At 43.6% G+C, this 26,671-nt stretch overlaps 1 protein-coding gene across 2 annotated transcripts in view; it reads left to right on the forward strand.

Annotated features, from left to right (window-relative positions):
- IPMK (inositol polyphosphate multikinase) overlaps positions 1-26,671 on the forward strand; it is a 71,311-nt gene that overhangs the window by 42,143 nt on the left and 2,497 nt on the right. For both annotated transcript variants that reach the window (XM_056529959.1, XM_056529960.1), the window contains exons 4-5: positions 2,456-2,628; positions 25,886-25,967. In XM_056529959.1, the coding sequence (XP_056385934.1) occupies positions 2,456-2,628; positions 25,886-25,967 (255 nt within the window). The remainder of the gene's footprint in view (positions 1-2,455; positions 2,629-25,885; positions 25,968-26,671) is intronic.

The raw sequence follows: 26,671 nt of genomic DNA on the forward strand, positions 1-26,671 counted from the left end.
TTAATGTAACTTAGCCTCATTGCACAGGGCCCTTGTGCCGAGGAAAATAAATAGATTTACTTAGACATACACTTGCAATAAGAAATAAACACCAATATTTAATATTTCTACAAAAATATAAAAATATAGTAAAATATGTCGCTTTCAATAGTCCGGCAACTGATAATCCAGAGATGTGTTAAAGTCCCGTAACTGATCTAGAATCCTGATATAGTGAAAGGAATGGGTGGGTTAATAGTTACCAGCTTGAATAGAGTCCCACTGTAACGTCACCTGAGGACAACTGAAGAGGTCCGCAAATCTCGGGTGGTGTGAAGATGCTGGCATGCGTCACCGCGGCCGTCTGCCTGCCACAGACCAGTGTGAATAACAGCCGCTCCCGCAATCTTTCGCTGTAGTTGGATTCTTAGCAGTGCAGACCTCGTGGTATCCTGATGGCGTGTGACGTCTCAGGCGCTTGGCAACGCCGCCTGGATGTTTAGACTTAGATGGTATTGCTGGTTTAACCCACAGTCGGTCCTTCAGAAGTGAATATAATATTGGTGATAAAATCATACACCTAGACGCGTTTCAGGACTCTTACAAGCAGAACACGGCCCTTTCCTCAGTAGGTATGTAACATACCTACTGAGGTATTGTTTGAAGATTTGTAAATCACTTCTATTAATAAAAATCCAAAAAAGAAATGCATTACCTCTGATGTCATGACCACAGTGCTCTCTGCTGACCTCTGCTGTCCATTTTAGGAACTGTCCAGAGTAGGACAAAAGCCCCATAGCAAACATATGCTGCTATGGACAGCAGAGAGCACTGTGGTCATGACATCATAGGAAATGCATTTCTTTTTTGGATTTCTCTTTAGTATACAGCCCCTAAAATGTACTGGAAGGATTAAGATTTTTAATAGAAGTGATTCACAAATCTGTTTAACTTTCTGGCACCAGTTGATTTAAAAAAAAAAAATCCCACTGGAGTACCCCTTTAATATTTGGTTGCACACCCTTTGGAAAAAATAACTGAAATCAGTCGCTTCCTATAACCATCAATAAGCTTCTTACACCTCTCAGCCGGAATGTTGGACCACTCTTCCTTTGCAAACTGCTCCAGGTCTCTCTTATTGGAAGGGTGCCTTTTCCCAATAGCAATTTTTAGATCTCTCCACAGGTGTTCAATGGGATTTAGATCTGGACTCATTGATGGCCACTTCAGAAGTCTCCAGTGCTTTGTTGCCATCCATTTCTGGGTGCTGTTTGGGGTCATTGTCCTGCTGGAAGACCTAAGATACTTGGATGCAAACCCATCTTTCTGACACTGGGCTGTACAGTTTGACCCAAAATCTTTTGGTAATCCTTAGATTTCATGATGTCTTGCACACATTGAAGGCACCCAGTACCAGAGGCAGCAAAACAACCCCAAATCATTGAACCTCAACCATATTTCACTGTAGGTACTGTGTTCTTTTCTTTGTAGGCCTCATTCCGTTTTCGGTAAACAGTAGAATGATGTGCTTAACCAAAAAGCTCTATCTTTGTCTCATTTGTCCAACAGTTGTTTTCCCAGAAGTATTTTGGCTTACTAAAGTTCATTCTGGCAAAATGTAGTCTTTCTTTTTTATGTCTGTGTCAGCAGTGGGGTCCTCCTTGGTCTCCTGCCATAGCGTTTCATTTAGTTTAAATGTAGATGGATAGTTTGCGCTAACACTGATGCTCCCTCAGCCTGCAGGACAGCTTGAATATCTTTGGAACTTGTTTGGGGCTGCTTATCCACCATCCGGACTATCCTGCGTTGACACCTTTCATCAATTTTTCTCTTCCGTCCACACCCAGGGAGATTAGCTACAGTGCCATGGGTTGCAAACTTCTTGATAATGTTGCACACTGTGGACAAAGACAAATCTAGATCTCTGGAGATGGACTTGTAACCTTGAGATTTGTTGATATTTTTCCACAATTTTGGTTCTCAAGTCCTCAGACAGTTCTCTTCTCCTCTTTCTGTTGTCCATGCTTGATGTGGCACACACAGACACACAATGCAAAGACTAAGTGAACCTCTCTCCTTTTTATCTGCTTTAAGGCATGATTTTTATGTTGCCCACACCTGTTACTTGCCCCAGGTGAGTTTAAAGAAGCATCACATGCTTGAAACAATCTTATTGATCCTCAATTTTAAAAGGGTGCCAATAATTTTGTCCAGTCCATTTTTGGAGTTAGGTGTGACATTATGTCCAATTTGCTTTCTTTCCTCCCTTTTTTTTTTTTTTTTTTGTTTAGATCCAATACACACAAAGGGAATAAACATGTGTATAGCAAAACATGTGTTACTGCAATCCTTTTGTGAGAAATACTTCATTTTCTAGAAAAATTTTAGGGGTGCCAACATTTACAGCCATGACTGTATGTGCTTGTATTACTAACTGTATGTGCTTATATTGTTTTTTTCCCCCTCTTATTTCTAGATCTCTATTTAAAACTGGAAGATGTAACCCGAAAGTTTAACAAACCGTGTATCATGGACGTAAAGATAGGCCAAAAGAGTTATGATCCACATGCATCAGCTGAGAAGATCCAGCAGCAGATCAGCAAGTACCCTTTGATGGAAGAGATTGGCTTCTTGGTTTTAGGCATGAGGGTAAGGATTGTTCCTCTAGTGTGATATTCCTGGTTTATTTCTGCAGTCTCCCACTTTGGCACGTTCATGTATACATCACAATTTACGCTCTAGTTGTGAAAGAGTTAAATGGCTGTTAAAATTCTATCACTCAAATACATTGGCTCCTGTGCTATTTCCCGTTGCCGCGGCCTCTCTTTCCGTTCATATAGAGTTCAGCTGTATTCACTGCAGTTCATTGAACTCTCTGGAGAACACTCGGGCACTGAACATATCATTTTGTAGTGTATTGCAGATCATGGACGCTGCATGTCCTGTTGTGCTCTGCATAAGTGTTTTGCTGGTCTAAAATGCTTATTGTTCCACTATTGTAATGTCCACATTCTTCATTTGTTGATCACATGCAATACATGACATGTATTATCTGTTATTCAGCTGCTTGGTTTTCCTGATTAGACCCCCTACTCCACTTTTTTGTTGTTGATGTGTCAGATTTCTGGGTGCTTAAAGGAGAAGTCCCTTGTAGGAAAATGTAACCTCTATCTGTAGAGGATAAGTGTCTGATCGCAGGGGCTCTGACTGCTCGGACGATATAACACCCCCCCCCCCCCCCCCCCCCCAAATCTCCTGTACGGCACTTAGTTTTTCCTCGCATGCACGGACAGGGGTTGGCATGCACCCTCTATTCATCACTATGGGAGAGCCAGAAATAAACGAGTACAGCGCTCTAGTATCTCTGGCTCTCCCATAGAGCTGAATGGAGGGTGCATGCAGACCCGTACGATCAGAAACTCCTAGTTAGGAAAATGGATAAAAAAGGTTTTACCTGGGACTTAGAAACCTAGAATGTGTTGGCAGATAAGAACCATTTGGCCCATCTAGTCTGCCCAATAATCTGAATCCTATCAATTGTCCCTGGCCCTATCTTATATGAAGGATAGCCTTATGCTTATCCCATGCATGTTTAAACTCCTTTACTGTATTTGCAGCGACCACTTCTGCAGGAAGGCTATTCCATGCCTCCACTACTCTCTCAGTAAAGTAATACTTCCTGATATTACTGCAAAAACCTTTGCCCTTCTAATTTAAAACGATGTCCTCTTGCAGTATTTTTTATTCTTTTAAATATGCTCTCCTCCTTTACCTTGTTGATTCCCTTTATGTATTTAAAGGTCTCTATCATATCCCCTCTGTCTCTTCTTTCTTCCAAGCTATACATGTTAAGGTCCTTTTAATCTTTCCTGGTAAGTTTTATCCTGCAATCCATGTACTAGGTTAGTGGCTCTTCTCTGAACTCTCTCTAGGGTATATATATCCTTCTGAAGATACCGTCTCAAGTACTGTGCACAATACTCCAAGTGAGGTCTCACCAGTGTTCTGTACAGCGGCATGAGCACTTCTCTTTCTACTGCTTATACCTCTCCCTATACATCCAAGCATTCTGCTAGCATTTCCTGCTGCTCTGTTACCTTGTCTAACTACCTTTTTAAGTGTTCTGAAATAATTACTCCTAAATCCCTTTCCTCAGATACTGAGGTCAGGACTGTGTCAAATATTTTATATTCTGCCCGAGGATTTTTACGCCCCAGGTGCATTATCTTGCACTTATCCACATCAAATTTCAGTTGCCAGAGTTCTGACCATTCTTCTAGTTTACCTAAATCCTTTTCCATTTGGTGTATCCCTCCAGGAACATCAAGCCTGTTACATATCTTTGTGTCATCAGCGACAAGACCAATACCTTACCATCGAGACCTTTTTGCAATGTCACTAATGAAGATCTTAATCAAAATTGGTCCCAGTACAGATCCCTGAGGTACCCCACTGGTAGCAAGACCTTGCTCTGAATATACTCCATTGACTACAACCCTTTGTTGTCTATTGCTCAGCCACTGCCTAATCCACTCAACAATATGGGAGTCCAAGCTCAATGACTGTAGTTTATTGATAAGTCTTCTATGTGGGACAGTGCCAAAAGTCTTACTAAAATCTAGATATGTGATGTCTACTGCCTCTCCACCATCTATTATTTTAATCACCCCAGTCAAAAAAAAATCAATAAGATTTGTTTGACATGATCTCCCTGAAGTAAACTCATGTCTTTCATCTTGCAATTCCTGGGATTTTAGATGTTCCACAATCCTATCTTTTAGTAGGGTTTCCATTAATTTCCCCACCATTGATGTCAGACTTACTGGCCTATAGTTGCTTGATTCCTCCCTACTACCTTTCTTGTGAATGGGCACGACATTCGCTAATTTTCAGTCTTCCGGGACGACTCCTGTTACCAGTGATTGGTTAATTAAATCTGTTAACGGTTTTGCTAGCTCACTTCTAAGCTCTTTTAATAATTTTGGGTGTATCCCATCAGGCCCCTTATTTGTCTTCACTTTAGACAGCAAACGCTGAACCTCTTCCTCTGTAAAGACAGGTGCATCAAATGATTCATTAGTCTTCCTCCTTTATGGAGGTCCTTTTTCCTTATTTTTCATCTATAAAAACTGAACACAAGGATTCATTAAGGCAGTCGGCTAGCCCTTTATTTTCTTCTACATACTTTCCTTCCTGTGTTTCTAATTTAGTTATTCCTTGTTTTAATTTCCTTTTTTCATTTATATATCTGAAGAATATCTTATCCCCTTTTTTCACAGACTGAGCTAGCTTTTCTTCTTTTAAAAGAGTTGTTTAGTTTAGAACACCTTGTCATACGCTCTACAAGAGAATTCTTTGTTGGTGGGACTAGGAGGCAACCTATTGATATAAATGAGTACTGTGTAATGCTTAACACCTTAAGGACTCTGTTTTTGCACTTTAGTTTTTTCCTCCTTTCCTTTTAAAAATCATAACCCTTTCAATTTTGAACCTAAAATTCCATATTATGGCTTCTGTTTTGCACCACCAATTCTAATTTGCAGTGACATTAGTAATTTTACCCCAAAATCCACAGCAAAACAAACTTCAATGTCTGACAATACTGAAGAAAAAATGCAATTTTGCCACTTTTCAGGGCTTCCGTTTTTGGTAAAAATTACACCTTTTCTTCTGTAGGTCCATACGATTAAAATGATACCCTACTTATATAGGCTTGATTTTGTCTTCTAGAAAAAATCATAACTACATGCACTAAAATGAATACGTTTAAAAATGTTCATCTTTTGACCCCTACAACTTTATTTTTCCACGGACGGGATGGTATGAGGGCTAATTTTTTGCACCGTTTTTAATCAGACTGATCGTTTTTTGTTTTTTTCATAATCTAAAAAGTGACCAAAAATACGCTATTTTGGACTTTGAAATCTTTTTGTGCGTACGCCATTGACTGTGCGGTTTAGTTAACAATATATTTGTATAGTTCGGACATTTCCGCACACGGCGATACCACATATGTTTTTATTTACACAGTTTTTTTGTTTGTTTTTTTGAGAAAAGGGGGTTATTCTTACTTTCATTTTCTTTAACTTTTTTTCTTCGCATTGCTTTTTTATTTATTTAATTTTTTTGCAATGTTATAGCCCCTTCTAGGAGCTATAACACTACAAACACTGATTTTCTACACAGATCACTGCCATGCCATTAACACCCCTACCCCTTAATTACCTGGTTGAACTTGATGGACATATGTCTTTTTTTGACCGTACTAACTATATGCATTAACATAGCAATGATCAGTGTTATCGGCGGTCGATTGCTCAAGCTTGGATCTCAGGCTTGGAGCAATTAATTTCCGATTGGACGTGCCGGAGGCAGGTAACGGACCCTCCGCTCGAGTTCTAGCTGATCGGTACATCGCGATTTCACCGCGATGGTCCCGATCAATCCGACTGAGCTGCCAGGAGTGTACTTTTGTTGTTTTAGACACAGCGATCAACTTTAAACACTGCGTCTAAAGGGTTAATAGCGGCACGGCACAACGATTGGTGCCATACGCTATTAATCCAGGGTCCCGGCTTTCATTAGCCGCTGGGACCGACCCGCTATGCGTGACCCCGCATTATAGACAGAGCGCAGGGCGTACAGGTACCCCTACGTCCTTAAGAGGTTAAAGTGTACCTGTCATCAACAAAAACTTTTTATATAATGTAGATAATACCATTATATGTATATTTGTAATTGGTTAAAAAATGTGTATATTTTTGTCCCTACAGCTATTGTGTGTCTCTATGAGAAGTCCAAATACAGGAAGTGGGTGGACAAGCAGGGCTCTGTGCACTGAAGACAAGCAGGGCTCTGTGCACTGAAGACAAGCAGGGCTCTGTGCACTGAGGACAAGCAGGGCTCTGTGCACTGAGGCTCTATGACACGCCCCAGCTCACACAGCCAGATGATTGATAAGCCAGGATCCTGCACAGAGCCCTGCTTCTCCTGCCCTCACTTCCTGTATTTGGACTCCTCATAGACACATACGGGCAATAGCTGCAGGGACAGCATCCCCCCCCCCCCCCCCCAATAATATACACATTTTTTAATCAATGTATACTACAAATCTAAATATAATGGTATCTACATCATTATATCAAAAGTTTTTGTTGGCGACAGGGACACTTTAACTGCCCATATGATGGTGCTGCAGAGAAAACTGTCAGGTTTCCCTGTAGATCAAGCTGGTCGCTGAATTACATACTGGTATTGTCCAAAGCTGGCTAACCTTTCAAAATGGTGACCTACATAAGGTAAATGTTGGTCAATCTGGCTTCATGCTAAAAAATAAAAAAAAATGTTGGGAAAATACTATGCCTACAGTGTTTGGGCCTATAGTACTTTTATTTTTTATTTTTGGGTAAATCGCACTCACTTTGATTTTATTTTTAAATGCATGTTTAAAAGTATTGCGTTTGTCTGTGGCATTTTGTAACATTCTTAAAAGAAATCCTTGGAACAAATGAGCAAAGAATCACGTAACTTGGTAACTTGTTTTAACAAAAACTGCCACTGCAAAAAAAAATAAAAAAAAGCACACTATTTGGGCAAAAAAGTGCACAATTGAAAGCCAATAAAATTTCTGTATTTATAAAAAAAATAAAAGTGAAGGAAACCTCAAAGTGTTAGGCACAGATTTCCTCACAGATTTTTTTTGTCATCTTTTGGAATATTGCAAATGCAGTTTTTTAAGCCAAAGCCAGAAGTGTATTCGAAAGGAATTGGAAATATAAAGGAAGGACTTCTCCTACCTACTGGATCCACTTCTGACTTTGCAGCGGCAGTTTTCGAAAGAAAAAAAAAAATGTGTAGAAACCAAGCCTTACGGTCATTAAAAACACTTAGTTATAGCGACTGGACACATGTAAAGTTGTTGTTCGCACCGGGTCTCACTGCTGAGACCCGCTGTGGTCGTGAGTTATTTGCTGGGGAAGCAGGTGACAGCGCTTTGCTTCCCGGCTGACTAAGAGATCCGTCCATGTCTCTCTTTTTGGCTGGCCGGTAACCAGGAAGCAGAAAGCATTGCAGCCAGCATCCACGGCTAATAACTCACAGGAGTAAGACCCTGTGCGATCAAAAACTTTGGACATACTGTATCAGTGTATAACACGCACTTTTAAAACTTAAATTTAAGGCAAAAACCCCACCTGCGTGTTATACACCAATAAAATTAAAAGTGGCAGCAGAGTCGGCTGCTTGTTAAAGATCAGCAGCCCGGACGCAGCCACTTTAGAACACTGGTCAGCGGACACAACACCTTAACTTCTCCCCTGCACCGCTTTTATTTATTTATTTTTAACCTGAGCCTTCAAAGCGTGGGGAGAGAAGGTAGAATAAAAAAGGAGAAATAAGGCAGGGGGAATGATGAGGCACGGAAATGAGGCACGGAAATGAGGCACAAAGGGGAAATAATGAGACACAGGTGATCACAGGGGGAAATGGTGAGGCCCAGGGTGGATGGGGGGGGGGGGGGTGTTCTGGAATGTGGCACAGGGGCTGATAAAGGGGGAAAGGAATGATGTAGCACAGGAGGGGACCAGACAGAGGAACAGGGGGAATGACATGTCGACCGGACGTTTTTTAATGACAGTACCACTTTAGATTGATCATTTAAAAAAAAAAAAATTCTTTTATTTTTATTTTAAAGTGTTAGAGCCAGAATGGAAAGTCGAAAAATCCCTCCCTCCCTGGCTAATCACCAGTCACCAGTTTTTGGGGTTAAAGGTAGTTTAAAGTGTATCTGTCACCTCAGGTGACCCTTTTTTTATTATTATTACGGTACTTTTTCATCACAAAGTTACTGTGACCACTGGGCAGCATTTACTTCACCCTTGTTGATTATACCTGGTATCGGACCGGTGTTAAGACCTAATTTTACGACCACACTTCCCTACTCCTTCTATTAGAACTATATTTTCGCTATCCGCATCTCATGCTAGTGACGCTTTACGTTTTCCTTAGGTAATAAAGACCATAAAATAAATAACACATGTCACATTTCTGGCTTGTCTGGCAGTGAGTTGGGTTAAACGCCTCTAATGGAGCTTATCGTCCATTATCCCTCACACAAAGCTTTTACACCTACTGTTCTAAATCCCGATTTGCGCATTGGAACACAGTCAAACATAATAAGCCTGCGGGGAACTAATTTTCCTTGGAGAAAATTTCACAAGATCCGTTGGATGAGTCACATGTAGTCTGGGCAGTGTTTATCTATTGGAGTTTACTTTAATTCTATGATGTGCAAAATGAAGTCTGTCAGCAAAGTGGGAATTTGCCTTGGTGCACGTTAAGCTTAATGATTTGGCAGGAGGTTGTAAGAATACCATCTAAAATGGTGAGTGCAGCTTGTATCTATCTGGCTTGTGTAATGTACAAGCCCTTCCAAAAATTACCGTATATACTCGAGTATAAGCTGAGTTTTTCAGCACGATTTTTCGTGCTGAAAATGCCCCCCTCGGCTTATACTCGAGTGAACTCTCCGCCTGTCAATCCCTTTCAGTGGTCTTCAACCTGCGGAGCTCCATATGTTTCAAAACTACAACTCCCAGCATGCCTGGACAGCCATCGGCTGTCCGGGCATGCTGGGAGTTGTAGTTTTGAAACATCTGAAGGTCCGCAGGTTGAAGACCACTGCCGGGCCGTCGTCATCATCATCCAGACCCCCCCCCCCCTTAGTTTTCTACTCGCCTCCCCTCGGTGGTAAGGAAGGGTGAGCTGGTCCGGGCCATCTATGCTGCAAAGACCATCCGGTGGGGAGGTTAGTCGTCTCGGGCTGTCCATCTTCACCGGGAGGCCCTCTTCTCCACTCCGGGCCCGGCCCCGGACTAGTGACGTTGCCTTGACGACGACGCACAGGGACGTTCATGTGCAGGGACGTGCCTCGGCTTATATTCGGGTCGGCGTATATATACGGTATGGAATGGTCACCCAGCTTTTTTAAACACATGTTTATGCAATGTAAGATTGTAAATGTAGAGACCTGGTTTAAGATGCTTGTTCAATGGGCCCTGGTGGGTGATACTGGCATACTGTCCCCAATATGCAGCCATTGGTCAGCCCAGAGTGTACTTCTGTTATAGAGGAGCCCCTGATAGACTATGCTAATCTCCCTGGATATCAATGTGGGGCATGTGTAAAGTCTGCATGTAAGGGAGTGCTTTGTGCTTTAAAGTGTACCTGTCGTTAACAAAAACTTTTTATATAATGTAGATAAAACTATTATATGTATACTTGCAATATACATTGGTTAACAAATGTGTATATTTTTGTCCCTACAGCTATTGCTTGTCTGTCTCTGTGAGGAGTCCAAATACAGGAAGTCTGGTTGGACAGATCGGTCTCTGTGCAGTGAGGCTCTGTTACACACCACCGGCTCACGCAGCAGGCTGACAAGCCAGGATCCTGCACAGAGCCCTGCTTGTCCCACCCTCACTTCCTGTATTTGGTCTCCTCATAGGGACACACAGGCAATAGCTGCAGGGACAGCATTTTTTTCACCAAAAAATATATACAATTTTTTAATTAACGTATATTACAAGTATACATATCATAGTGTTATCCACATTATATTTAAAAAGGTTTTTGTTAACGACAGGTACAGTTTAAGAATAAACTCAGAATGTAACCGTTGAAAAGATGTCTTTATATTTCTTCACAGCGGTGCCACAAATGCTTGATTGTTAAAGCTCGAACTGGGTAGCACAATACATTGGTGCTTACAGGTTACTTTAAAAAGAGAAAAATACTTTTTTCATTTCCAGTTTTGAACAATACAGTGATCGCTCAATATACGATGGTAATTTGTTCCAAATGAACCATCGTTACTTGAATCCATGGTATGTTAAGAGATCTGTGCAATAGTAATATAAAAAGTTATACTCGCATGTCCCTGCCGCTCCGGACCATCACCACTGCCCTGGATCGTTGCTCTCCATCTCCGTCATCACGTCGCTGCGTACGCCGCTCCTATTGAATGACTGGACGGTGTGCGCGGCGACGTGATGACAACTGAGAGCGACGGCCATGCAGCGGAGCCTGAAGAGGACTGTCTGGAGTGGCGGGGACAGGTGAGTGACTCTCATCAGAGCACACAGGGCACATTAAACGGCTATCCGGTAGCAGCTGAAGCAGTCTGCGCTGACGGATAGCCGTTTATGCGATGGCCCAGACATATGAAAGAATCGTATGTTGATGCTGCCTTCAACATGCGATGGCCTCATATGTCAGGGGATCACTGTACACTACAGTGACCCCCCCCCCCCCCGACTTACGATGGCCCCGACATATGATCATTTCAACATACGATGGCCTCTCAGAGCCCATCGTATGTTGAAGGCAGCATCGACATATGATGCTGCTGTGTGTCGGGACCATCGTATAAACGGCTATCTGACAGCGCTGACAACTTCAGCAACTCACAGATAGTTGTTTAATGTGCCCCGTGTGCCCCGTTCTGCCTCCTGTTACTCACATGCTGTCCTGCTAACTCACGCAGGCTTCCACTGTGAGCTCCGTGAAAGCCCCCCCCCCCCCAGTGCAACTATAGCCAATAGCCTGCAGCATCTTGCTGCAGGCATCCAATGAGCTGCTGGCTGCCCTCCCCTTCCTTTCCTATAGAGCTGTAGTCGGCAGGATCGTAATGGAGGACATTCTGTCCCCCCTGAAGGTATTTAAAGAACTGTAGAGTACTGTATGCGATGTCACACATCACATACAATACATATACACACTATACACCCCATACATCAATGTTTCCCAATCAGTGTGCCTCCAGCTGTTGCAAAACTATAACTCCCAGCATGCCCAGACAGTCAATGGCTGTACATGCATGCTGGGAGTTGTAGTTGTGCAACAGCTGGAGGCACCCTGGTTTGTTAAACACTCCCCATACACTCCACATACAATAGTCATCCCAAAACCAATTAGCAGTTTCCCATAGAGATATGTATTCAACATACAATGGTTCCGAGGCCCCAGAACCAATTACCATTTTTACATAGACATATGTACTCGACATATGATGGTTCTCCTGGAACCAATTAATATCATATGTTGAGGGACCACTGTACTTGGACTGCTGAACCATACTATGTTCCAAAGGTCTGCAGAAAGTTAGGTTGTGCCCAAAGTGCCTTTCGCCTGTCCTATTGTGCCATTGCTGGCCTTTAATCTTGTATAGATGTTATCTTACAGCGTTGCATGAGCCACTTCATGTAGCCCAGCACCTGCTTGTATCCCCTAGGGCAGGGTTTCCCAACCAGGGTGCCTCCAGCTGTTGCAAAACTACAACTCCCATCATGCCCGGACAGCCTTTGGCTGTCCGGGCATGCTGGGAGTTGTAGTTTTGCATCAGCTGGAGGCACCCTGGTTGGGAAACACTGCCCTAGGCCACTATCCATAGCTGTGAGCATACAAACATGCATGTCAACTAACACACAGTGCTATAAAGTCAGCAGATTTTCTGCATGCAAATCCTCTGATGAAAATCTAAAGCGTATCGGCCCTAGGTGAAAGATTGCCCTTGGCTACCCCCTTTTTTTTCTCTCCTGGGGTAACTATGAATAATTGAAGTTGTTTTGTGAAGTTGCCTGTAACATTTAGTTTCTCTTTAACCCATATGTTTCTGGACCACCAAGGAATAGAAAACTAGCAATTGACTGTCCAATCATGCTGGCAGTTGTAGTTTTGCAACAGCTGGAGGTCCACAGTTTGAAGACCACTGGTACAATCTGAGTGTCTGTCATCCAACAGCTGCTCCATGCTCTTTCTCTGTCATCTTAGGAATACTACAAATAGCCAAATGCCTCCTTTCTATCTATGCCTTTATTCCTTTTAATACACTCTAAGGGTTTTTGAGAATTGTAAGACCTCGGTTGTGTGCCTAGATGTGTCAGTGTTTCTATCAGGGGAAAGGGCTACATAATCTGTACACAAACATTTGGAATAAGAAGATTAATAAGAGGCCGCAGCGCCCTTCTCCCATAATTTACGTGATTCCCACGGCTAGTGCGCACATTGCAGCTGTAGCCTTTTGGCTTCTTATTGGAGTGGAGGCTTTACATGGAGGACTAGGCCGTGCTTAACACTAAACAGATTATATCTAAATCTCAAGTGTTTAATGATCAGGAGGGAAGGCGTGAGACTCTGTGATAGCAGGGAACGCATAAGCTTATATAAACATGATGGCATTAAGAGCTATCACAGCCTTTTAATAAAACATGCGCTTTATGAATCCTATTAAAAGCTTGGACGGGAGGAGACGCTCGGGTATTTGAAAGAACATGAAAAATGTTTCGTGATTCAACTGGAATAAAAAATAATAATTGACAAGCTCTGGAGGGATAAGGATCAGATTTCTGCTACAGTAGCTTCACAGTAGTAAACTTTACAATCCGTTGAGTAAAAGGTCTGATTAGAGAGCATTATCGTTTCTCACCCAGCTTTACCTGGCACAGATACAACAGGCTCTATGACTTGGTTAATTAAGAAGATAGATATAGATAGACAGATTATAGATGTGGTTGGGTTTTGGGTGGGTAACCGTTAACACAAGGGGAATTCATGAATACTGCCAAATTCTTAGATAGTACAGACTTAGGCTGGGTTCACACCACGTTTTGTTAACTACGGTTCCCGTATAGGGTTCGGACGAGGCGAGGCGGGGCGGGGCTTAATCGCGGCGCCCGCACTCAGCCGTATTCGGGAACCGTATTTAATGCATGTCTATGAGCCGACCGGAGTGAACCGCAGCCTCCGGTCGGCTTCGTTTTCGGCCGTATGTGGTTTCCCGACCGCGTTTTGGTTTTTGGCGCTGGTTGGTTGATACATTTGGAGCATTTGTAGACTAATTCAAGAGGTGCAGAAGATCGGCTCACCTGGGCTAACACGGTGTAACACGGTGCACAGCCTTCTTGAAGCAATTTGAAATGCACAGTACCTGATGGCCAGCACTCGCACTTAAAGGGGTACTCCCGTGGAAAACTTTTTTTTTTTTTTTTTTAAATCAACTGGTGCCAGAAAGTTAAACAGATTTTGTAAATTACTTCTGAGAAGACATCAGAGAAATCTAAAAAGATAAGCATTTCCTCTGTAGTATACAGCTCCTAAAAAGTATTGGAAGGATTAAGATTTTTTTTATAGAAGTAATTTACAAATCTGTTTAACTTTTTGGCACCAGTTCATTTAACCCCTTCCCGACCTATGACATACCTGTACGTCATGGGTGGCAAGGTGTTCCCGACCCATGACATACAGGTACGTCATGGACATTACTGCCGCTACTCGCGGCATCCCGCAGCGCCCGGAAAGATGGTGGCTATCACTGATAGCCAGCCATCTTACTGTGCGACCACGGGGGGTTTCGTCCCCCACCCCCCCCAGCGATCGCTGCTATCAGCTGGTCAAATCTGACTAGCTGATAGCAGCGTTTCGCTATCAGAATACTTAGCAGCGCGGTGTGTGAGTTCCGATCACGGGGATCGGGACACACACCGCTCTGCTAAGTGTACCTGACCCGTCCCCCGGCGTCACTTACCCGTCGGAGCGGTGTCCCGAGCGGTCCCGGCGTCCTCCGTGCGGTCCTGGCTGCGCTGCGTCCCGGAGGTGAGTTTCCGGCAGCAGTGCGGCATCTTCATTGGCAGCAGTGAGATCGCCGTAAAGCGATCTCACTGCTGCCTCTGAGAGTTTCAAAACTGCAACTCCCAGCATGCCCAGACAGCCTTTGTCTTTCTGGGCATGCTGGGAGTTGTAGTTTTGCAACATCTGGAGGTCCACAGTTTGGAGACCACTGTATAATGGTCTCCAATCTGTGCTCTTCCAGATGTTGCAAAACTACAAATCTCAGCATGCTCAGTCTGTCCAGGCATGCTGGGAGTTGTAGTTCTCTAACATCTGGAAGAGCACAGATTGGAGACCATTATACAGTGGTCTCCAAACTGTGGACCTCCAGATGTTGCAAAACTACAACTCCCAGCATGCCCAGACTGCCCAAGCATGCTGGAAGTTGTAGTTCGGCAACATCTGATCCTTCAGATATTGCCGAACTACAACTTCCAGCATGCCTTGGCAGTCTGGGCATGCTGGGAGTTGTAGTTTTGCAACAACTGGAGGCACACTAGTTGGGAAACATTGTCCGTTTCCTACCTCAGTGCCTCCAGCTGTTGCAATTGTTGCAAAACTATAACTCCCAGCATGCACTGACAGACCATGCATGCTGGGAGTTGTAGTTTTGCAACAGCTGGAGGCACACTGGTTTGGAAACACTAAGTTTGGTTGCAAAACACTTGAAAGTTTATTACTTAACTTAGTGTTTCCAAACCAGTGTTCCTCCAGCTGTTGCAAAACTACAACTCCCAGCATGCACGGACAGCCAAAGGGCATGCTCGGAGTTTGCAACAGCTGGATGTTTGCCCCCTCCCCCCAATGTGAATGTACAGGGTACACTCACATGGGCGGAGGTTTACAGTGAGTGCTGCAAGTTTGAGATGGCGCAAATTTTGCGCTGCAGCTCAAACTTCCAGCGGCAAACTTGCTGTGAACCTCTGCCCATGTGACTGTACCCTAAAAACACTACACTACACTAACACTAACCTAAAATAAAAAGTAAAAAACACTACATATACACATACCCCTACACAGCCCCCCTCCCCCCAAAAAATGAAAAACGTCTGGTATGCTACCGTTTCCAAAACGGAGCCTCCAGCTGTTGCAAAATAACTCCCAGTATTGCCGGACAGCCATTGACTGTCCAGGCATGCTGGGAGTTTTGCAACAGCTGGAGGCACCCTGTTTGGGAATCACTGGCGTAGAATACCCCTATGTCCACCCCTATGCAAATCCCTAATTCAGGCCTCAAATGCGCATGGCGCTCTCTCACTTTGGAGCCCTGTCGTATTTCAGGGCAACAGTTTTGGGACACATATGGGGTATCGCCGTACTCGGGAGAAATTGCCTTACACATTTTGGGGGGCTTTTTCTTCTTTAACCCCTTATGAAAAGGTGAAGTTGGGGTCTACACCAGCATGTTAGTGTAAAAAAATAAATTTTTTACACTGACATGCTGGTGTTGCCCTATACTTTTCATTTTCACAAGAGGTAAAAGGGAAAAAAGACCCTCTAAATTTGTAACGCAATTTCTCGTGAGTACGGAGATACCCCATATGTGGGCGCAAAGTGCTCTGGGGGCGCACAACAAGGCCCAGAAGGGAGAGTGCACCATGTACATTTGAGGCGATTTGCACAGGGGTGGCTGATTGTTACAGCAGTTCTGACAAACGCAAAACAATAAATATCCACATGTGACCCCATTTTGGAAACTACACCCCTCACGGAATGTAATAAGGGGTGCAGTGAGCATTTACACCCCACTGGTGTATGACAGATTTTTGGAACAGTGGTCTGTGAAAATGAAAAATAAAATTTTTGATTTGCACAGTCCACTGTTTCAAATATCGCCAGTGGGGTGTAAATGCTCACTGCACCCCTTATTAAATTCCATGAGGGGTATAGTTTCCAAAATGGGGTCACATGTGGGGGGGGGTCCTGTTCTGGCACCATAGGGGCTTCCTAAATGGGACATGCCCCCCAAAAACCCTTTCAGAAAAACTCACTCTCCAAAATCCCATTGTCGCTCCTTCCCTTCTGAGCCCTCTACTGCGCCCGCCGAACACTTTACATACGCATATGAGGTATTTCCTTACTCAAGAGAAATTGGGTTACCAATTTTAGGGTGATTTCTCTCCTTTTACCCCTTGTAAAAATTAAAAAATTGGGTCTACAAGAAAATGCGAGTGTAAAAAATGAAGATTTAGAATTTTCTCCTTCACTTTGCTGCTATTCCTGTGAAACACCTAAAGGGTTAAAACACTTACTGAATGTCATTTTGAATACTTTGGGGGGTGCAGTTTTTATAATGGGGTCATTTATGGGGTATTTCTAATATGAAGATCCTTAAAATCCACTTCCAACCTGAACTGGGCCCTGAAAAATTACGATTTTGAAAATCTTGAGAAAAATTGGAAAATTGCTGCGGAACTTTGAAGCCCTCTGGTGCCCTCCAAAAGTAAAAACTTGTCAATTTTTAATGCAAACACAAAGTAGACATATTGTATATGTGAATCAATATGTAATTTATTTGGAATATCCATTTTCCTTTCAAGCAGAGACTTTCAAAGTTAGAAAAATGCTAAATTTTCAAAATTTTCATGAAATTTTTAGATTTTTTACCAAGAAAGGATACAAATATCAGTGAAATTTTACCAATAACATAAAGTAGAATATGTCACGAAAAAACAATCTCGGAATCAGAATGATAAGTAAAAGCATTCCAAAGTTATTAATGTTTAAAGTGACAGTGGTCAGATTTTAAAAAAATGCCCAGGTCATGAAGGTGAAAATGGGCTGGGTCATGAAGGGGTTAAAAAAATAATAATAAAAAAAAAGTTTTCCACGGGAGTACACCTTTAAGTCAAAATGTATTTCCAAACTTTAAGGCCGGGTTCACACTACAGAATTTCCGAGCAGAATTCAGTTTTGAAATTACGCTCAGAAATCCCGATGCAACAGAGTCTCATTGCTGGCAATGGTAATTCCCTGCAAAGCGCCCACAGGCAGAATTTCCGCTGGTGGAATTCCACCTGAAATGAAAGCCTAATATACTTCTATGAGATTCCGCGCTCCCGTTGACACTTTGGAAATCCCGCTATTCCGCAGGCGGGATTTCCAAAGTGTCAACGGTAGTGCGGCAATTCTGCTTTGTAAATAGACCCTAAGGAATTTTAGCGGGTGAATTTCTGCCACCAGAAGAATGAACTTTAGGCAGGATCCACTTAGCAGACATTGGCATCTATGGGGACGGCAATATCTGTGTAGTCCTAGCAGCCGCACTCAGAAGCTTTTCCCTCCGGAGCTTCTTAAGTGTAAACTCGGCCTAAAAGCCACTCAATGGAACCATGACTGGCTCTTATAGTTTATAAATAAAGTTGAACTTTGTATTATACGAATGCTCCCTGAAGAAGCGACTTGATAGCAAAACATACGTCAGGGTACATATGCAGTGGTCCGTATAATACAAGCAGGTGAGCCAGCTCCACTTATCCAATATTCCTGTGCTCGGACTCGCACAGACCAAAGTGAGTGAGCGGGACTGAAGAAATGGAGGAAGTCCAGCATATGGAAACTCAGCTTTATTGCAAATAAAAGCAGGTAATACAAACCAGGGAAAACATCATATGGACATCTGGACGTGTTTCGGGTGGGTAAACCACCCTTTATCACAGTGTCTGTGGGGGTGGTTTACCTACCTGAAACGCGTCCAGATGTCCATATGATGTTTTCCCTGGTGCGTATTACCTGCTTTTATTTGCAATAAAGCGGAGTTTCTGTATGCTGGACTTCCTTCATTTCTTCAGTACATATGCTGTGGTTCTGTGGTACTATGCATTGCTGGCTGGCCTGCTTAGGCTATGTTTACACTAAGGAAATAACTAGGAATTATTTCGATCAGGAAATTCAGAAAATATGCCATCAGAATTGGTGCGGAAATAGTGTAGAATTTGACAAGAAAATCGGGTTATACTGTGGAGAGGGTTTTTAGTGATTTCGGGGTTAGATAAAAATTATATTATTATTATATTATTATATATATATCTCAACACCAGAAAGTTAATCAGATTTTTAAATTACTGCTATAAAAAAATCTTAATCCTTCCAGTAGTTATCATTTGCTGAAGTTTATCTGTTGTTTTTTTTCCGACAACAGTGCTCTCTGCTGACACTTCTGCTTGTCTCAGGAACTGTCTGAAGCATTAGAGGTTTGCTATGGGGATTTTCTCCTACTCTGGACAGTTCCTGAGACAAGCAGAGGTGTCAGCAGAGAGCACTGTTGTCAGAAAGAAAACAGCTCAGTAGTTAAAAATCTTAATCCTTCCAGTAGTTATCATTGGAAGGATTAAGATTTTTAAATAGAAGTCATTTACTAATCTTTTTAACTTTCTGGAGCTAGTTGATATAAAAATAAAAAATAAATATTTTCCTGAAATACCCCTTTAACCTCTTAAGGACCCAGGACGTACGGGGACGTCCCCGCACCCTGGGCCTTAAGGACCCAGGACGTCCCCGTACGTCCTGGCGTTTTCCGGTCTCTGCCGCTCGCCGGGCAGAGATCGGAACTGGATGCCTGCTGAAATCCTTCAGCAGGCATCCAGGGCAAACGCCGAGGGGGGCCATGTAGGCCCCCCATGTCGGCGATCGCCGCAAATCGCAAGGGAAATCGCCCTTGCGATCTGCGGCGATACCGGGCTGATCGGGTCTCTGGGACCCGACCGCCCGGTAATTTCGCATGATCCCGGCTGTCACAGACAGCCAGGACCATGCTGAAGTATCGGAGCGAGGTGGCAAGCCGGCCACCTCCTCCGATCCCCTGCGATCTGTCGGTTAGTGAACCGACCAATCGCAGGAGGGGGGGCGGTTACTTCCTCCCGTCCTGCCCGGCCCCTGAAAGTCGGGACAGGACGGGAGGAAGACCGGAGGACGCGGCGGGGGACGGGGGAGTGCTGGGGACCGGCCCCGGTACTTACCTCGTCCCTGAAGACCCGGATCCCGGCGAGGAAGATGGCGGCGGCGACAGGTGAGTTGATCTTCAGCCGCGGTCGGGCCCTTTACAGCAATGCACGTCGCTGTAAAGCGACATGCATTGCTGTAATAGGACCCTGTAAACTACAACTCCCAGCATGCCCAGACAGCCCTTGGCGTCTGGGCATGCTGGGAGTTGCAGTTTTGCAACATCTGGAGGTCCACAGTTTTTGGACCACTGTGCCCTTCCAGATGTTGCAAAACTACACATCCTCAGCATGCCCTTACTGTCCAGGCATGCTGGGAGTTGTAGTTCTGTAACATCTGGCCCTTCAGATGTTGCAGAACTACAACTCCCAGCATGCCTGGACAGTTTTGGCATACTGGGAGTTGTAGTTTTGCAACATCTGGAAGGGCACAGATTGGGAACCACTGTATTAGTGGTCTGCAAACTAGTCCTCCAGATGTTGCAAAACTACAACTCCAAGCATGCTGGGAGTTGTAGTTCGGCAACATCTGGCTCTAAAGATGTTGCCGAACTACTACTCCCAGCATGCCTGAGAATGTTTGGGAGTTGTGGTTTTGCAACAGCTGGAGGCACACTGGTTGGGAAACATTGTTTCCTAACTCAGTGTTTCCCAACCCGTGTGCCTCCAGCTATTGCAAAACCACAACTCCCAAACATTCTCAGGCATGCTGGGAGTAGTAGTTTTGCAACAGCTGGAGGTCCCCCCCCTGTGAATGTACAGGGTACATTCACATGGGCAGGGGGCTTACAGTGAGTATCGGGCTGCAAGTTTGCAATGCAGCAAATTTTGCGCGGCAGCTCAAACTCGCTGTAACCCCCCCGCCCGTGCGACTGTACCCTAAAAACACTACACTACACTAACACAAAATAAAAAGTAAAAAACACTACATATACACATACCCCTACACAGCCCCCCTCCCTCCCCAATAAAAATGAAAAACGTCTGGTACGCCACTCTTTCCAAAATGGAGCCTCCAGCTGTTGCAAAACAACAACTCCCAGTATTGCCGGACAGCCGTTGACTGTCCAGGCATGCTGGGAGTTTTGCAACAGCTGGAGGCACCCTGTTTGGGAATCACTGGCGTAGAATACCCCTATGTCCACCCCTATGCAAATCCCTAATTCAGGCCTCAAATGCGCATGGCGCTCTCACTTTGGAGCCCTGTCGTATTTCAAGGCAACAGTTTAGGGCCACATATGGGGTATCGCCGTACTCGGGAGAAATTGACTAACAAATCTTGGGGGGCTTTTTCTCCTTTCACCCCTTATGAAAAGGTGAAGTTGGGGTCTACACCAGCATGTTAGTGTAAAAAAAATAAACTTTTTACACTAACATGCTGGTGTTGCCCTATACTTTTAATTTTGACAAGAGGTAAAGGGGAAAAAAGCCCCCCAAAATTTGTAACGCAATTTCTCCCGAGTACGGAGATACCCCATATGTGGGCACAAACTGCTCTGGGGGCGCACAACAAGGCCCAGAAGGGAGAGTGCGCCATGTACATTTGAGGTGATTTGCACAGGGGTGGCTGATTGTTACAGCGGTTTTGACAAATGCAAAAAAAAAAAAACCCACATGTGACCCCATTTCGGAAACTACACCCCTCACGGAATGTAATAAGGGGTGCAGTGCGAATTTACCCCCCACAGGTGTCTGACGGATCTTTGGAACAGTGGGCTGTGCAAATAAAAAATGTTGTACAGCCCACTGTTCCAAAGATATGACAGACACCAGTGGGGGGTAAATGCTCACTTTACGCCTTCTTACGTTCCTCAAGGGGTTTAGTTTCCAAAATGGTATGCCATGTGGGGGTTATTTTGCTGTCCTGGCACCATAGGGGCTTCCTAAATGCGACATGCCCCCCGAGCAAAATTTGCTCTCAAAAAGCCAAATATGACTCCTTCTCTTCTGAGCATTGTAGTTCGCCCGTAGTGCACTTCAGGTCAACTTTTGGGGTACCTCCATACTCAGAAGAGATGTGGTTACAAATTTTGGGGGGTATTTTCTGCTATTAACCCTTGCAAAAATGTGAAATTTGGGGGGGAAACACACCTTTTAGTGATTTTTTTTAATTTTTTTTTTACGTATGCAAAAGTCGTGAAACCCCTGTGGGGTATTAAGGCTCACTTGATTTCTTGTTACGTTCCCCGAGGGGTCTAGTTTCCAAAATGGTATGCCATGTGTTTTTTTTTTGCTGTCCTGGCACCATAGGGGCTTCCTAAATGCGACATGCCCCCGAGCAAAATTTGCTCTCAAAAAGCCAAATATGACTCCTTCTCTTCTGAGCATTGTAGTTCACCCATAGTACACCTCAGGTCAACTTATGGGGTACCTTCATACTGAGAAGAGATGGGGTTACAATGTTTGGGGGGTATTTTCTGCTATTAACCCTTGCAAAAATGTGAAATTTGGGGGGAAACACACATTTTAGTGAAATTTTTTATTTATTTTTTTACATATGCAAAAGTCGTGAAACACCTGTGGGGTATTAAGGCTCACTTTATTCCTTGTTACGTACCTCAAGGGGTCTAGTTTCCAAAATGGTATGCCATGTGGGGGATTTTTGCTGTTCTGGCACCATAGGGGCTTCCTAAATGCAACATGCCCCCCAAAAACCATTTAAAAAAAACGTACTCTCCAAAATCCCCTTGTCGCTCCTTCGCTTCTGAGCCCTCTACTGCGCCCGCCGAACACTTTACATAGACATATGAGGTATGTGCTTACTCGAGAGAAATTGGGCTACAAATATAAGTATACATTTTCTCCTTTTTCCCCTTGTAAAAATTCAAAAATTGGGTCTACAAGAACATGCAAGCGTAAAAAATGGAGATTGTGAATTTTCTCCTTCACTTTGCTGTTATTCCTGTGAAACACCTAAAGGGTTAAAACGCGGACTGAATGTCATTTTGAATACTTTGGGGGGTGCAGTTTTTATAATGGGGTCATTTGTGGGGTATTTCTAAAATGAAGACCCTTCAAATCCACTTCAAACCTGAACTGGTCCATGAAAAATTGTGAGTTTGGAAATTTTGTGAAAAATTGGAAAATTGCTGCTGAACTTTGAAGCCCTCTGGTGTCTTCCAAAAGTAAAAACACGTCAATTTTATGATGCAAATATAAAGTAGACATATTGTATATGTGAATAAAAAAAAAAATTATTCGGAATATCCATTTTCCTTACAAGCAGAGAGCTTCAAAGTTAGAAAAATGCTAAATTTTCAAATTTTTCATAAAATTTGGGGATTTTTCACCAAGAAAGGATGCAAGTTACCACAAAATTTTACCACTATGTTAAAGTAGAATATGTCACGAAAAAACAATCTTGGAATCAGAATGATAACTAAAAGCATCCCAGAGTTATTAATGTTTAAAGTGACAGTGGTCAGATGTGCAAAAAAAGGCCGGGTCCTGAGGTGTAAAATGGCTGGGTCCTTAAGGGGTTAAGTCCATTTTGGCTTCAATGGGCTTTTACCAAAGAATTCCAGTTAAAGAATAACAATGTTTCAATTTTCCTACGTTATACATTTCAGCCTCAGAAATTTCTGAGTGTGAACAGAGCAGTGGAAAGACCATCAAAGTGAATAAAACTTTTGTTCAAGGTGAAATTAGACCTGAATACCGGCACAGAATTACGCAAGTAAATTTCCCGTCAATTCCTTACTGTGATCATACCCTAAAATGGCCAGTTATTGCATCTTATGTGCAGCCGGTTACTCGCTGCACATCAACTTGTCTAAACAGGAGATGTGTGTCTGACTATAATGAATGTTTAGGTCCCAATAATTGAACAAGTCTTTTTAAGTAGAATTGCAGCATTGGCCCTTGTAAAAGGTTCTCCCAGCACTGGTTCTTTTGTGACCCTTTTAGGGCATATAAATGTTGTATTTGTGGGGGATATTTTAAGTTAATTGCATTAAAAGTTATGTTATAAAAAGGCGTGCACCCGCTCTTCTTTCACATGTGGGTGTACCCCTAAATGTGATACAGCAGGGGGATGGGACATTTCTGTCACTGGCACCACACAGCGTCCATGGTAAACGCTGAGGGAAATATTTCCAGCATGGTAAGGGTGGTTTTTGTTTTGCAACAGCTGGAGTCACACTGATTGGGAAACAGTCTTAGCATGTTATGAAGACCTCTAAAAGTATAGTTATTTAATCATCCTACATGTCCTGCATCAGTGTTTTCCAAACAGTGTGTCTCCAGCTGTTGCAAAACTACAACTCTCATCATGTACGGCCATACTGGGAGTTTTGCAAAAGCTGGAGACTTACTGAGGGAGATTTATCAAAACCTGTCCAGAGGAAAAGTTGCTAAGTTGCCCATAGCGACCAATCAGATGGCTTCTTTAATTTTTCAGAGGCCTTTTCAAAAATGAAAGAAGCGATCTGATTGGTTGCTATGGGCAACTGGGCAACTTTTCCTCTGAACAGGTTTTGATAAATCTCCCCCACTGTTTGGAAAATGCTGTTCTACTTGATGGATGGAGAATCAAACAATTAGACTGTTTACATTAGGGATCGACCGATTATCGGACGACATTCACGATTTTGGACGTTATCGGCAATTACCTTGCCAATAATGCCCCACCGCAACGCCCCCACCCCACCGCAGCACCTCCCCCCCACCACACCGCAGCACCCCCCCAACGTACCACACCGCACCCCCCCACGCACTGCCCCGGCCAGAGACCGCCGCCACTTTGCCTCCCCCATCCCCTGTTTTATAATTACCTGTTCCCGGGGTCCGCGCTACTTCTGGCTCCTGCGGCGTCCAGCTCAAGACGCCACCGGAGCCAGAAGTAGCGCGGACCCCGGGAACAGGTAATTACAAAACCGGGATGGAGGAGGCAATGGGGCAGCGGCGGTGGTTGGACTAAGGACCGGCAGGGGGAGAGGTGGGGGGGGGGGGGGGTGCAGCGGCGGTGATAGGACTTAGGACCCCAGGACAGGCAGGGGGAGAGAAGCGTGTGGCGGTCTCTGGCATTGCAAAAGCCGCTGCAGTTCATTGATTTAAAGGAGTACTCCGGTGAAAACCTTTTTTTCTTTTAAATCAACTGGTGGCAGAAAGTTAAACATATTTGTAAATTACTTCTATTAAAAAATCTTAATCCTTCCTGTACTTATTAGCTGCTGAATACTACAGAGAAAATTCTTTGCTTTTTGGAATGCTCTCTGATGATATCATGAGCACAGTTCTTTCTGCTGACGTTATTATAATAACGCTTTATTTATTGTTGTCCTTAGTGGGATTTGAACCCAAGTCCCCAGCACTGCAAGGCAGCAGCCCTTAGCATACATCTGCTATGCATGGTTGCTAAAATGGACAGAGATGTCAGCAGACAGCACTGTGTTCGTGATGTCATCAGTGTTCCAAAAAGAAAGGAATTTCCTCTGTAGCATTCAGCAGCTAATAAGTACTGGAAGGATTAAGATTTTTTAATAGAAGTAATATACAAATATGTTTAACTTTCTGCCACCAGTTTATTTAAAAGAAAAAAGGTTTTCACCGGAATACCCCTTTAATGCGCCCGCTTTAAATCAATGATCTGCAGCTGCGTCGTTGGGGGGGGGGGGGGGGGGGGGGGGAGGGCATAGGTATGAGGAGAAATAGCCGATAACTTATACCAGAATATCAGTATAAGTTATCGGCTATCGGCCTTAACCTCCACAGATTATCGGTATCGGCCCTAAAAAAATCGATATCGGTCGATCCCTAGTTTACATGGCTGTTTTCAATTAAACTTAAGTGCACCATGCGTGCACTACGTAGTTTCTGCGGCAGAAACTTCTGCCACAGAAATCCCGATTCTGGTCTCTGCTGAATTGGCATGTCAATTCTTTCTGTGAAATCTGTTAAGAAATGACTTCCTGTCTATGGAGACAGCGTATTTTTTGAGTGGTTCTACAGCCATCATTTTCTGCCAGTGCCCTCTTTTTGCAGAATGTCCGCCGGAAATTTCCTCGGACATTCCACAATTTCGCCATGTGAACATGGTCTTAGTGTTTCAAAGATTTCCTCCTGCAGTATGCTTTGGGCCCTGGTACCTGCTTAGCCTGGCCCACTGGGACTTCTTTTTTATTTTTACAGTACTGTATTTATCTACAGCAGTTGTCTCCAAACTGTGGCCCTAACTGCTGTCTGGGCATGCTGGGAGTTGTAGTTTTGTAACCTCTGGAGGATAGTGATTGAGTGCTGATGTCCTAACCTGTATTTCTTTTTTTTTTTTCTCTTAACCTCTTGTGGCGTAATCTTTATAATAGGTTTATCACATGGATTCTAACAGCTTTGAGGTTCAAAACCAGCACTATGGAAGGAGCCTGACAAAAGATACAATAAAACACGGTGAGTAACTTGTATATTGCACGTTTAGAGTGGAAGGCATTGGAAATGATTGCTGCATTGAATGTACTTGGAAGCTGAACATTGTGCAGGCTCTTTATTTCCATCCATTAGCAGCCCGCGAGAGGCGCCTGGCTATTTATTGTTACATTTTGTATTGCGCCCTTTTATAAGCTTAAGGAACCATTCAGTATTGGTTGCCGTGGCAGAATGTTCTGCAGCACTTGACCAACTTAATGCTGCTTCATTCAGAATGTTTAGCTACAATTGTCTGCATCTAAATGTCTGTATCCTTAAGAAGGACCTTTATTACAGTACATGGGGTTTGAAATGTCTTTTTCCCATCACTTTCATGTTGCCCAATCTGCGGGTAGCAAGAAATACATGCCCCTTATTACAATGGTGTACAATTCCCTCTGAGACACTGTGGGGTTTCTGGGAAATCCTAGTCATAAAACCTGCCATGAAACAGGGATTTTAATAATTGGGTGGTCTCTTGCAGCATCTCCCCCGCTCCACCGGACTTGACTCATAGCGTTTTCCTAGCATGGGTATAGGAAGATATCTATCAGCCAGGTCTGATGGAGCAGGCAGAAGACACCACCAGAGACTGCCCTGATAAATCTGAGCCCTATTCTTGATTTTTCTGAAGCACTGTAGGATTACAGAGTGACTCAACTACCATTGTAACAAGGAAGCCTGTCCCT

Source organism: Hyla sarda, chromosome 7, assembly GCF_029499605.1.
Source record: "Hyla sarda isolate aHylSar1 chromosome 7, aHylSar1.hap1, whole genome shotgun sequence".
NCBI classification, from domain to species: Eukaryota; Metazoa; Chordata; class Amphibia; order Anura; family Hylidae; genus Hyla; species Hyla sarda.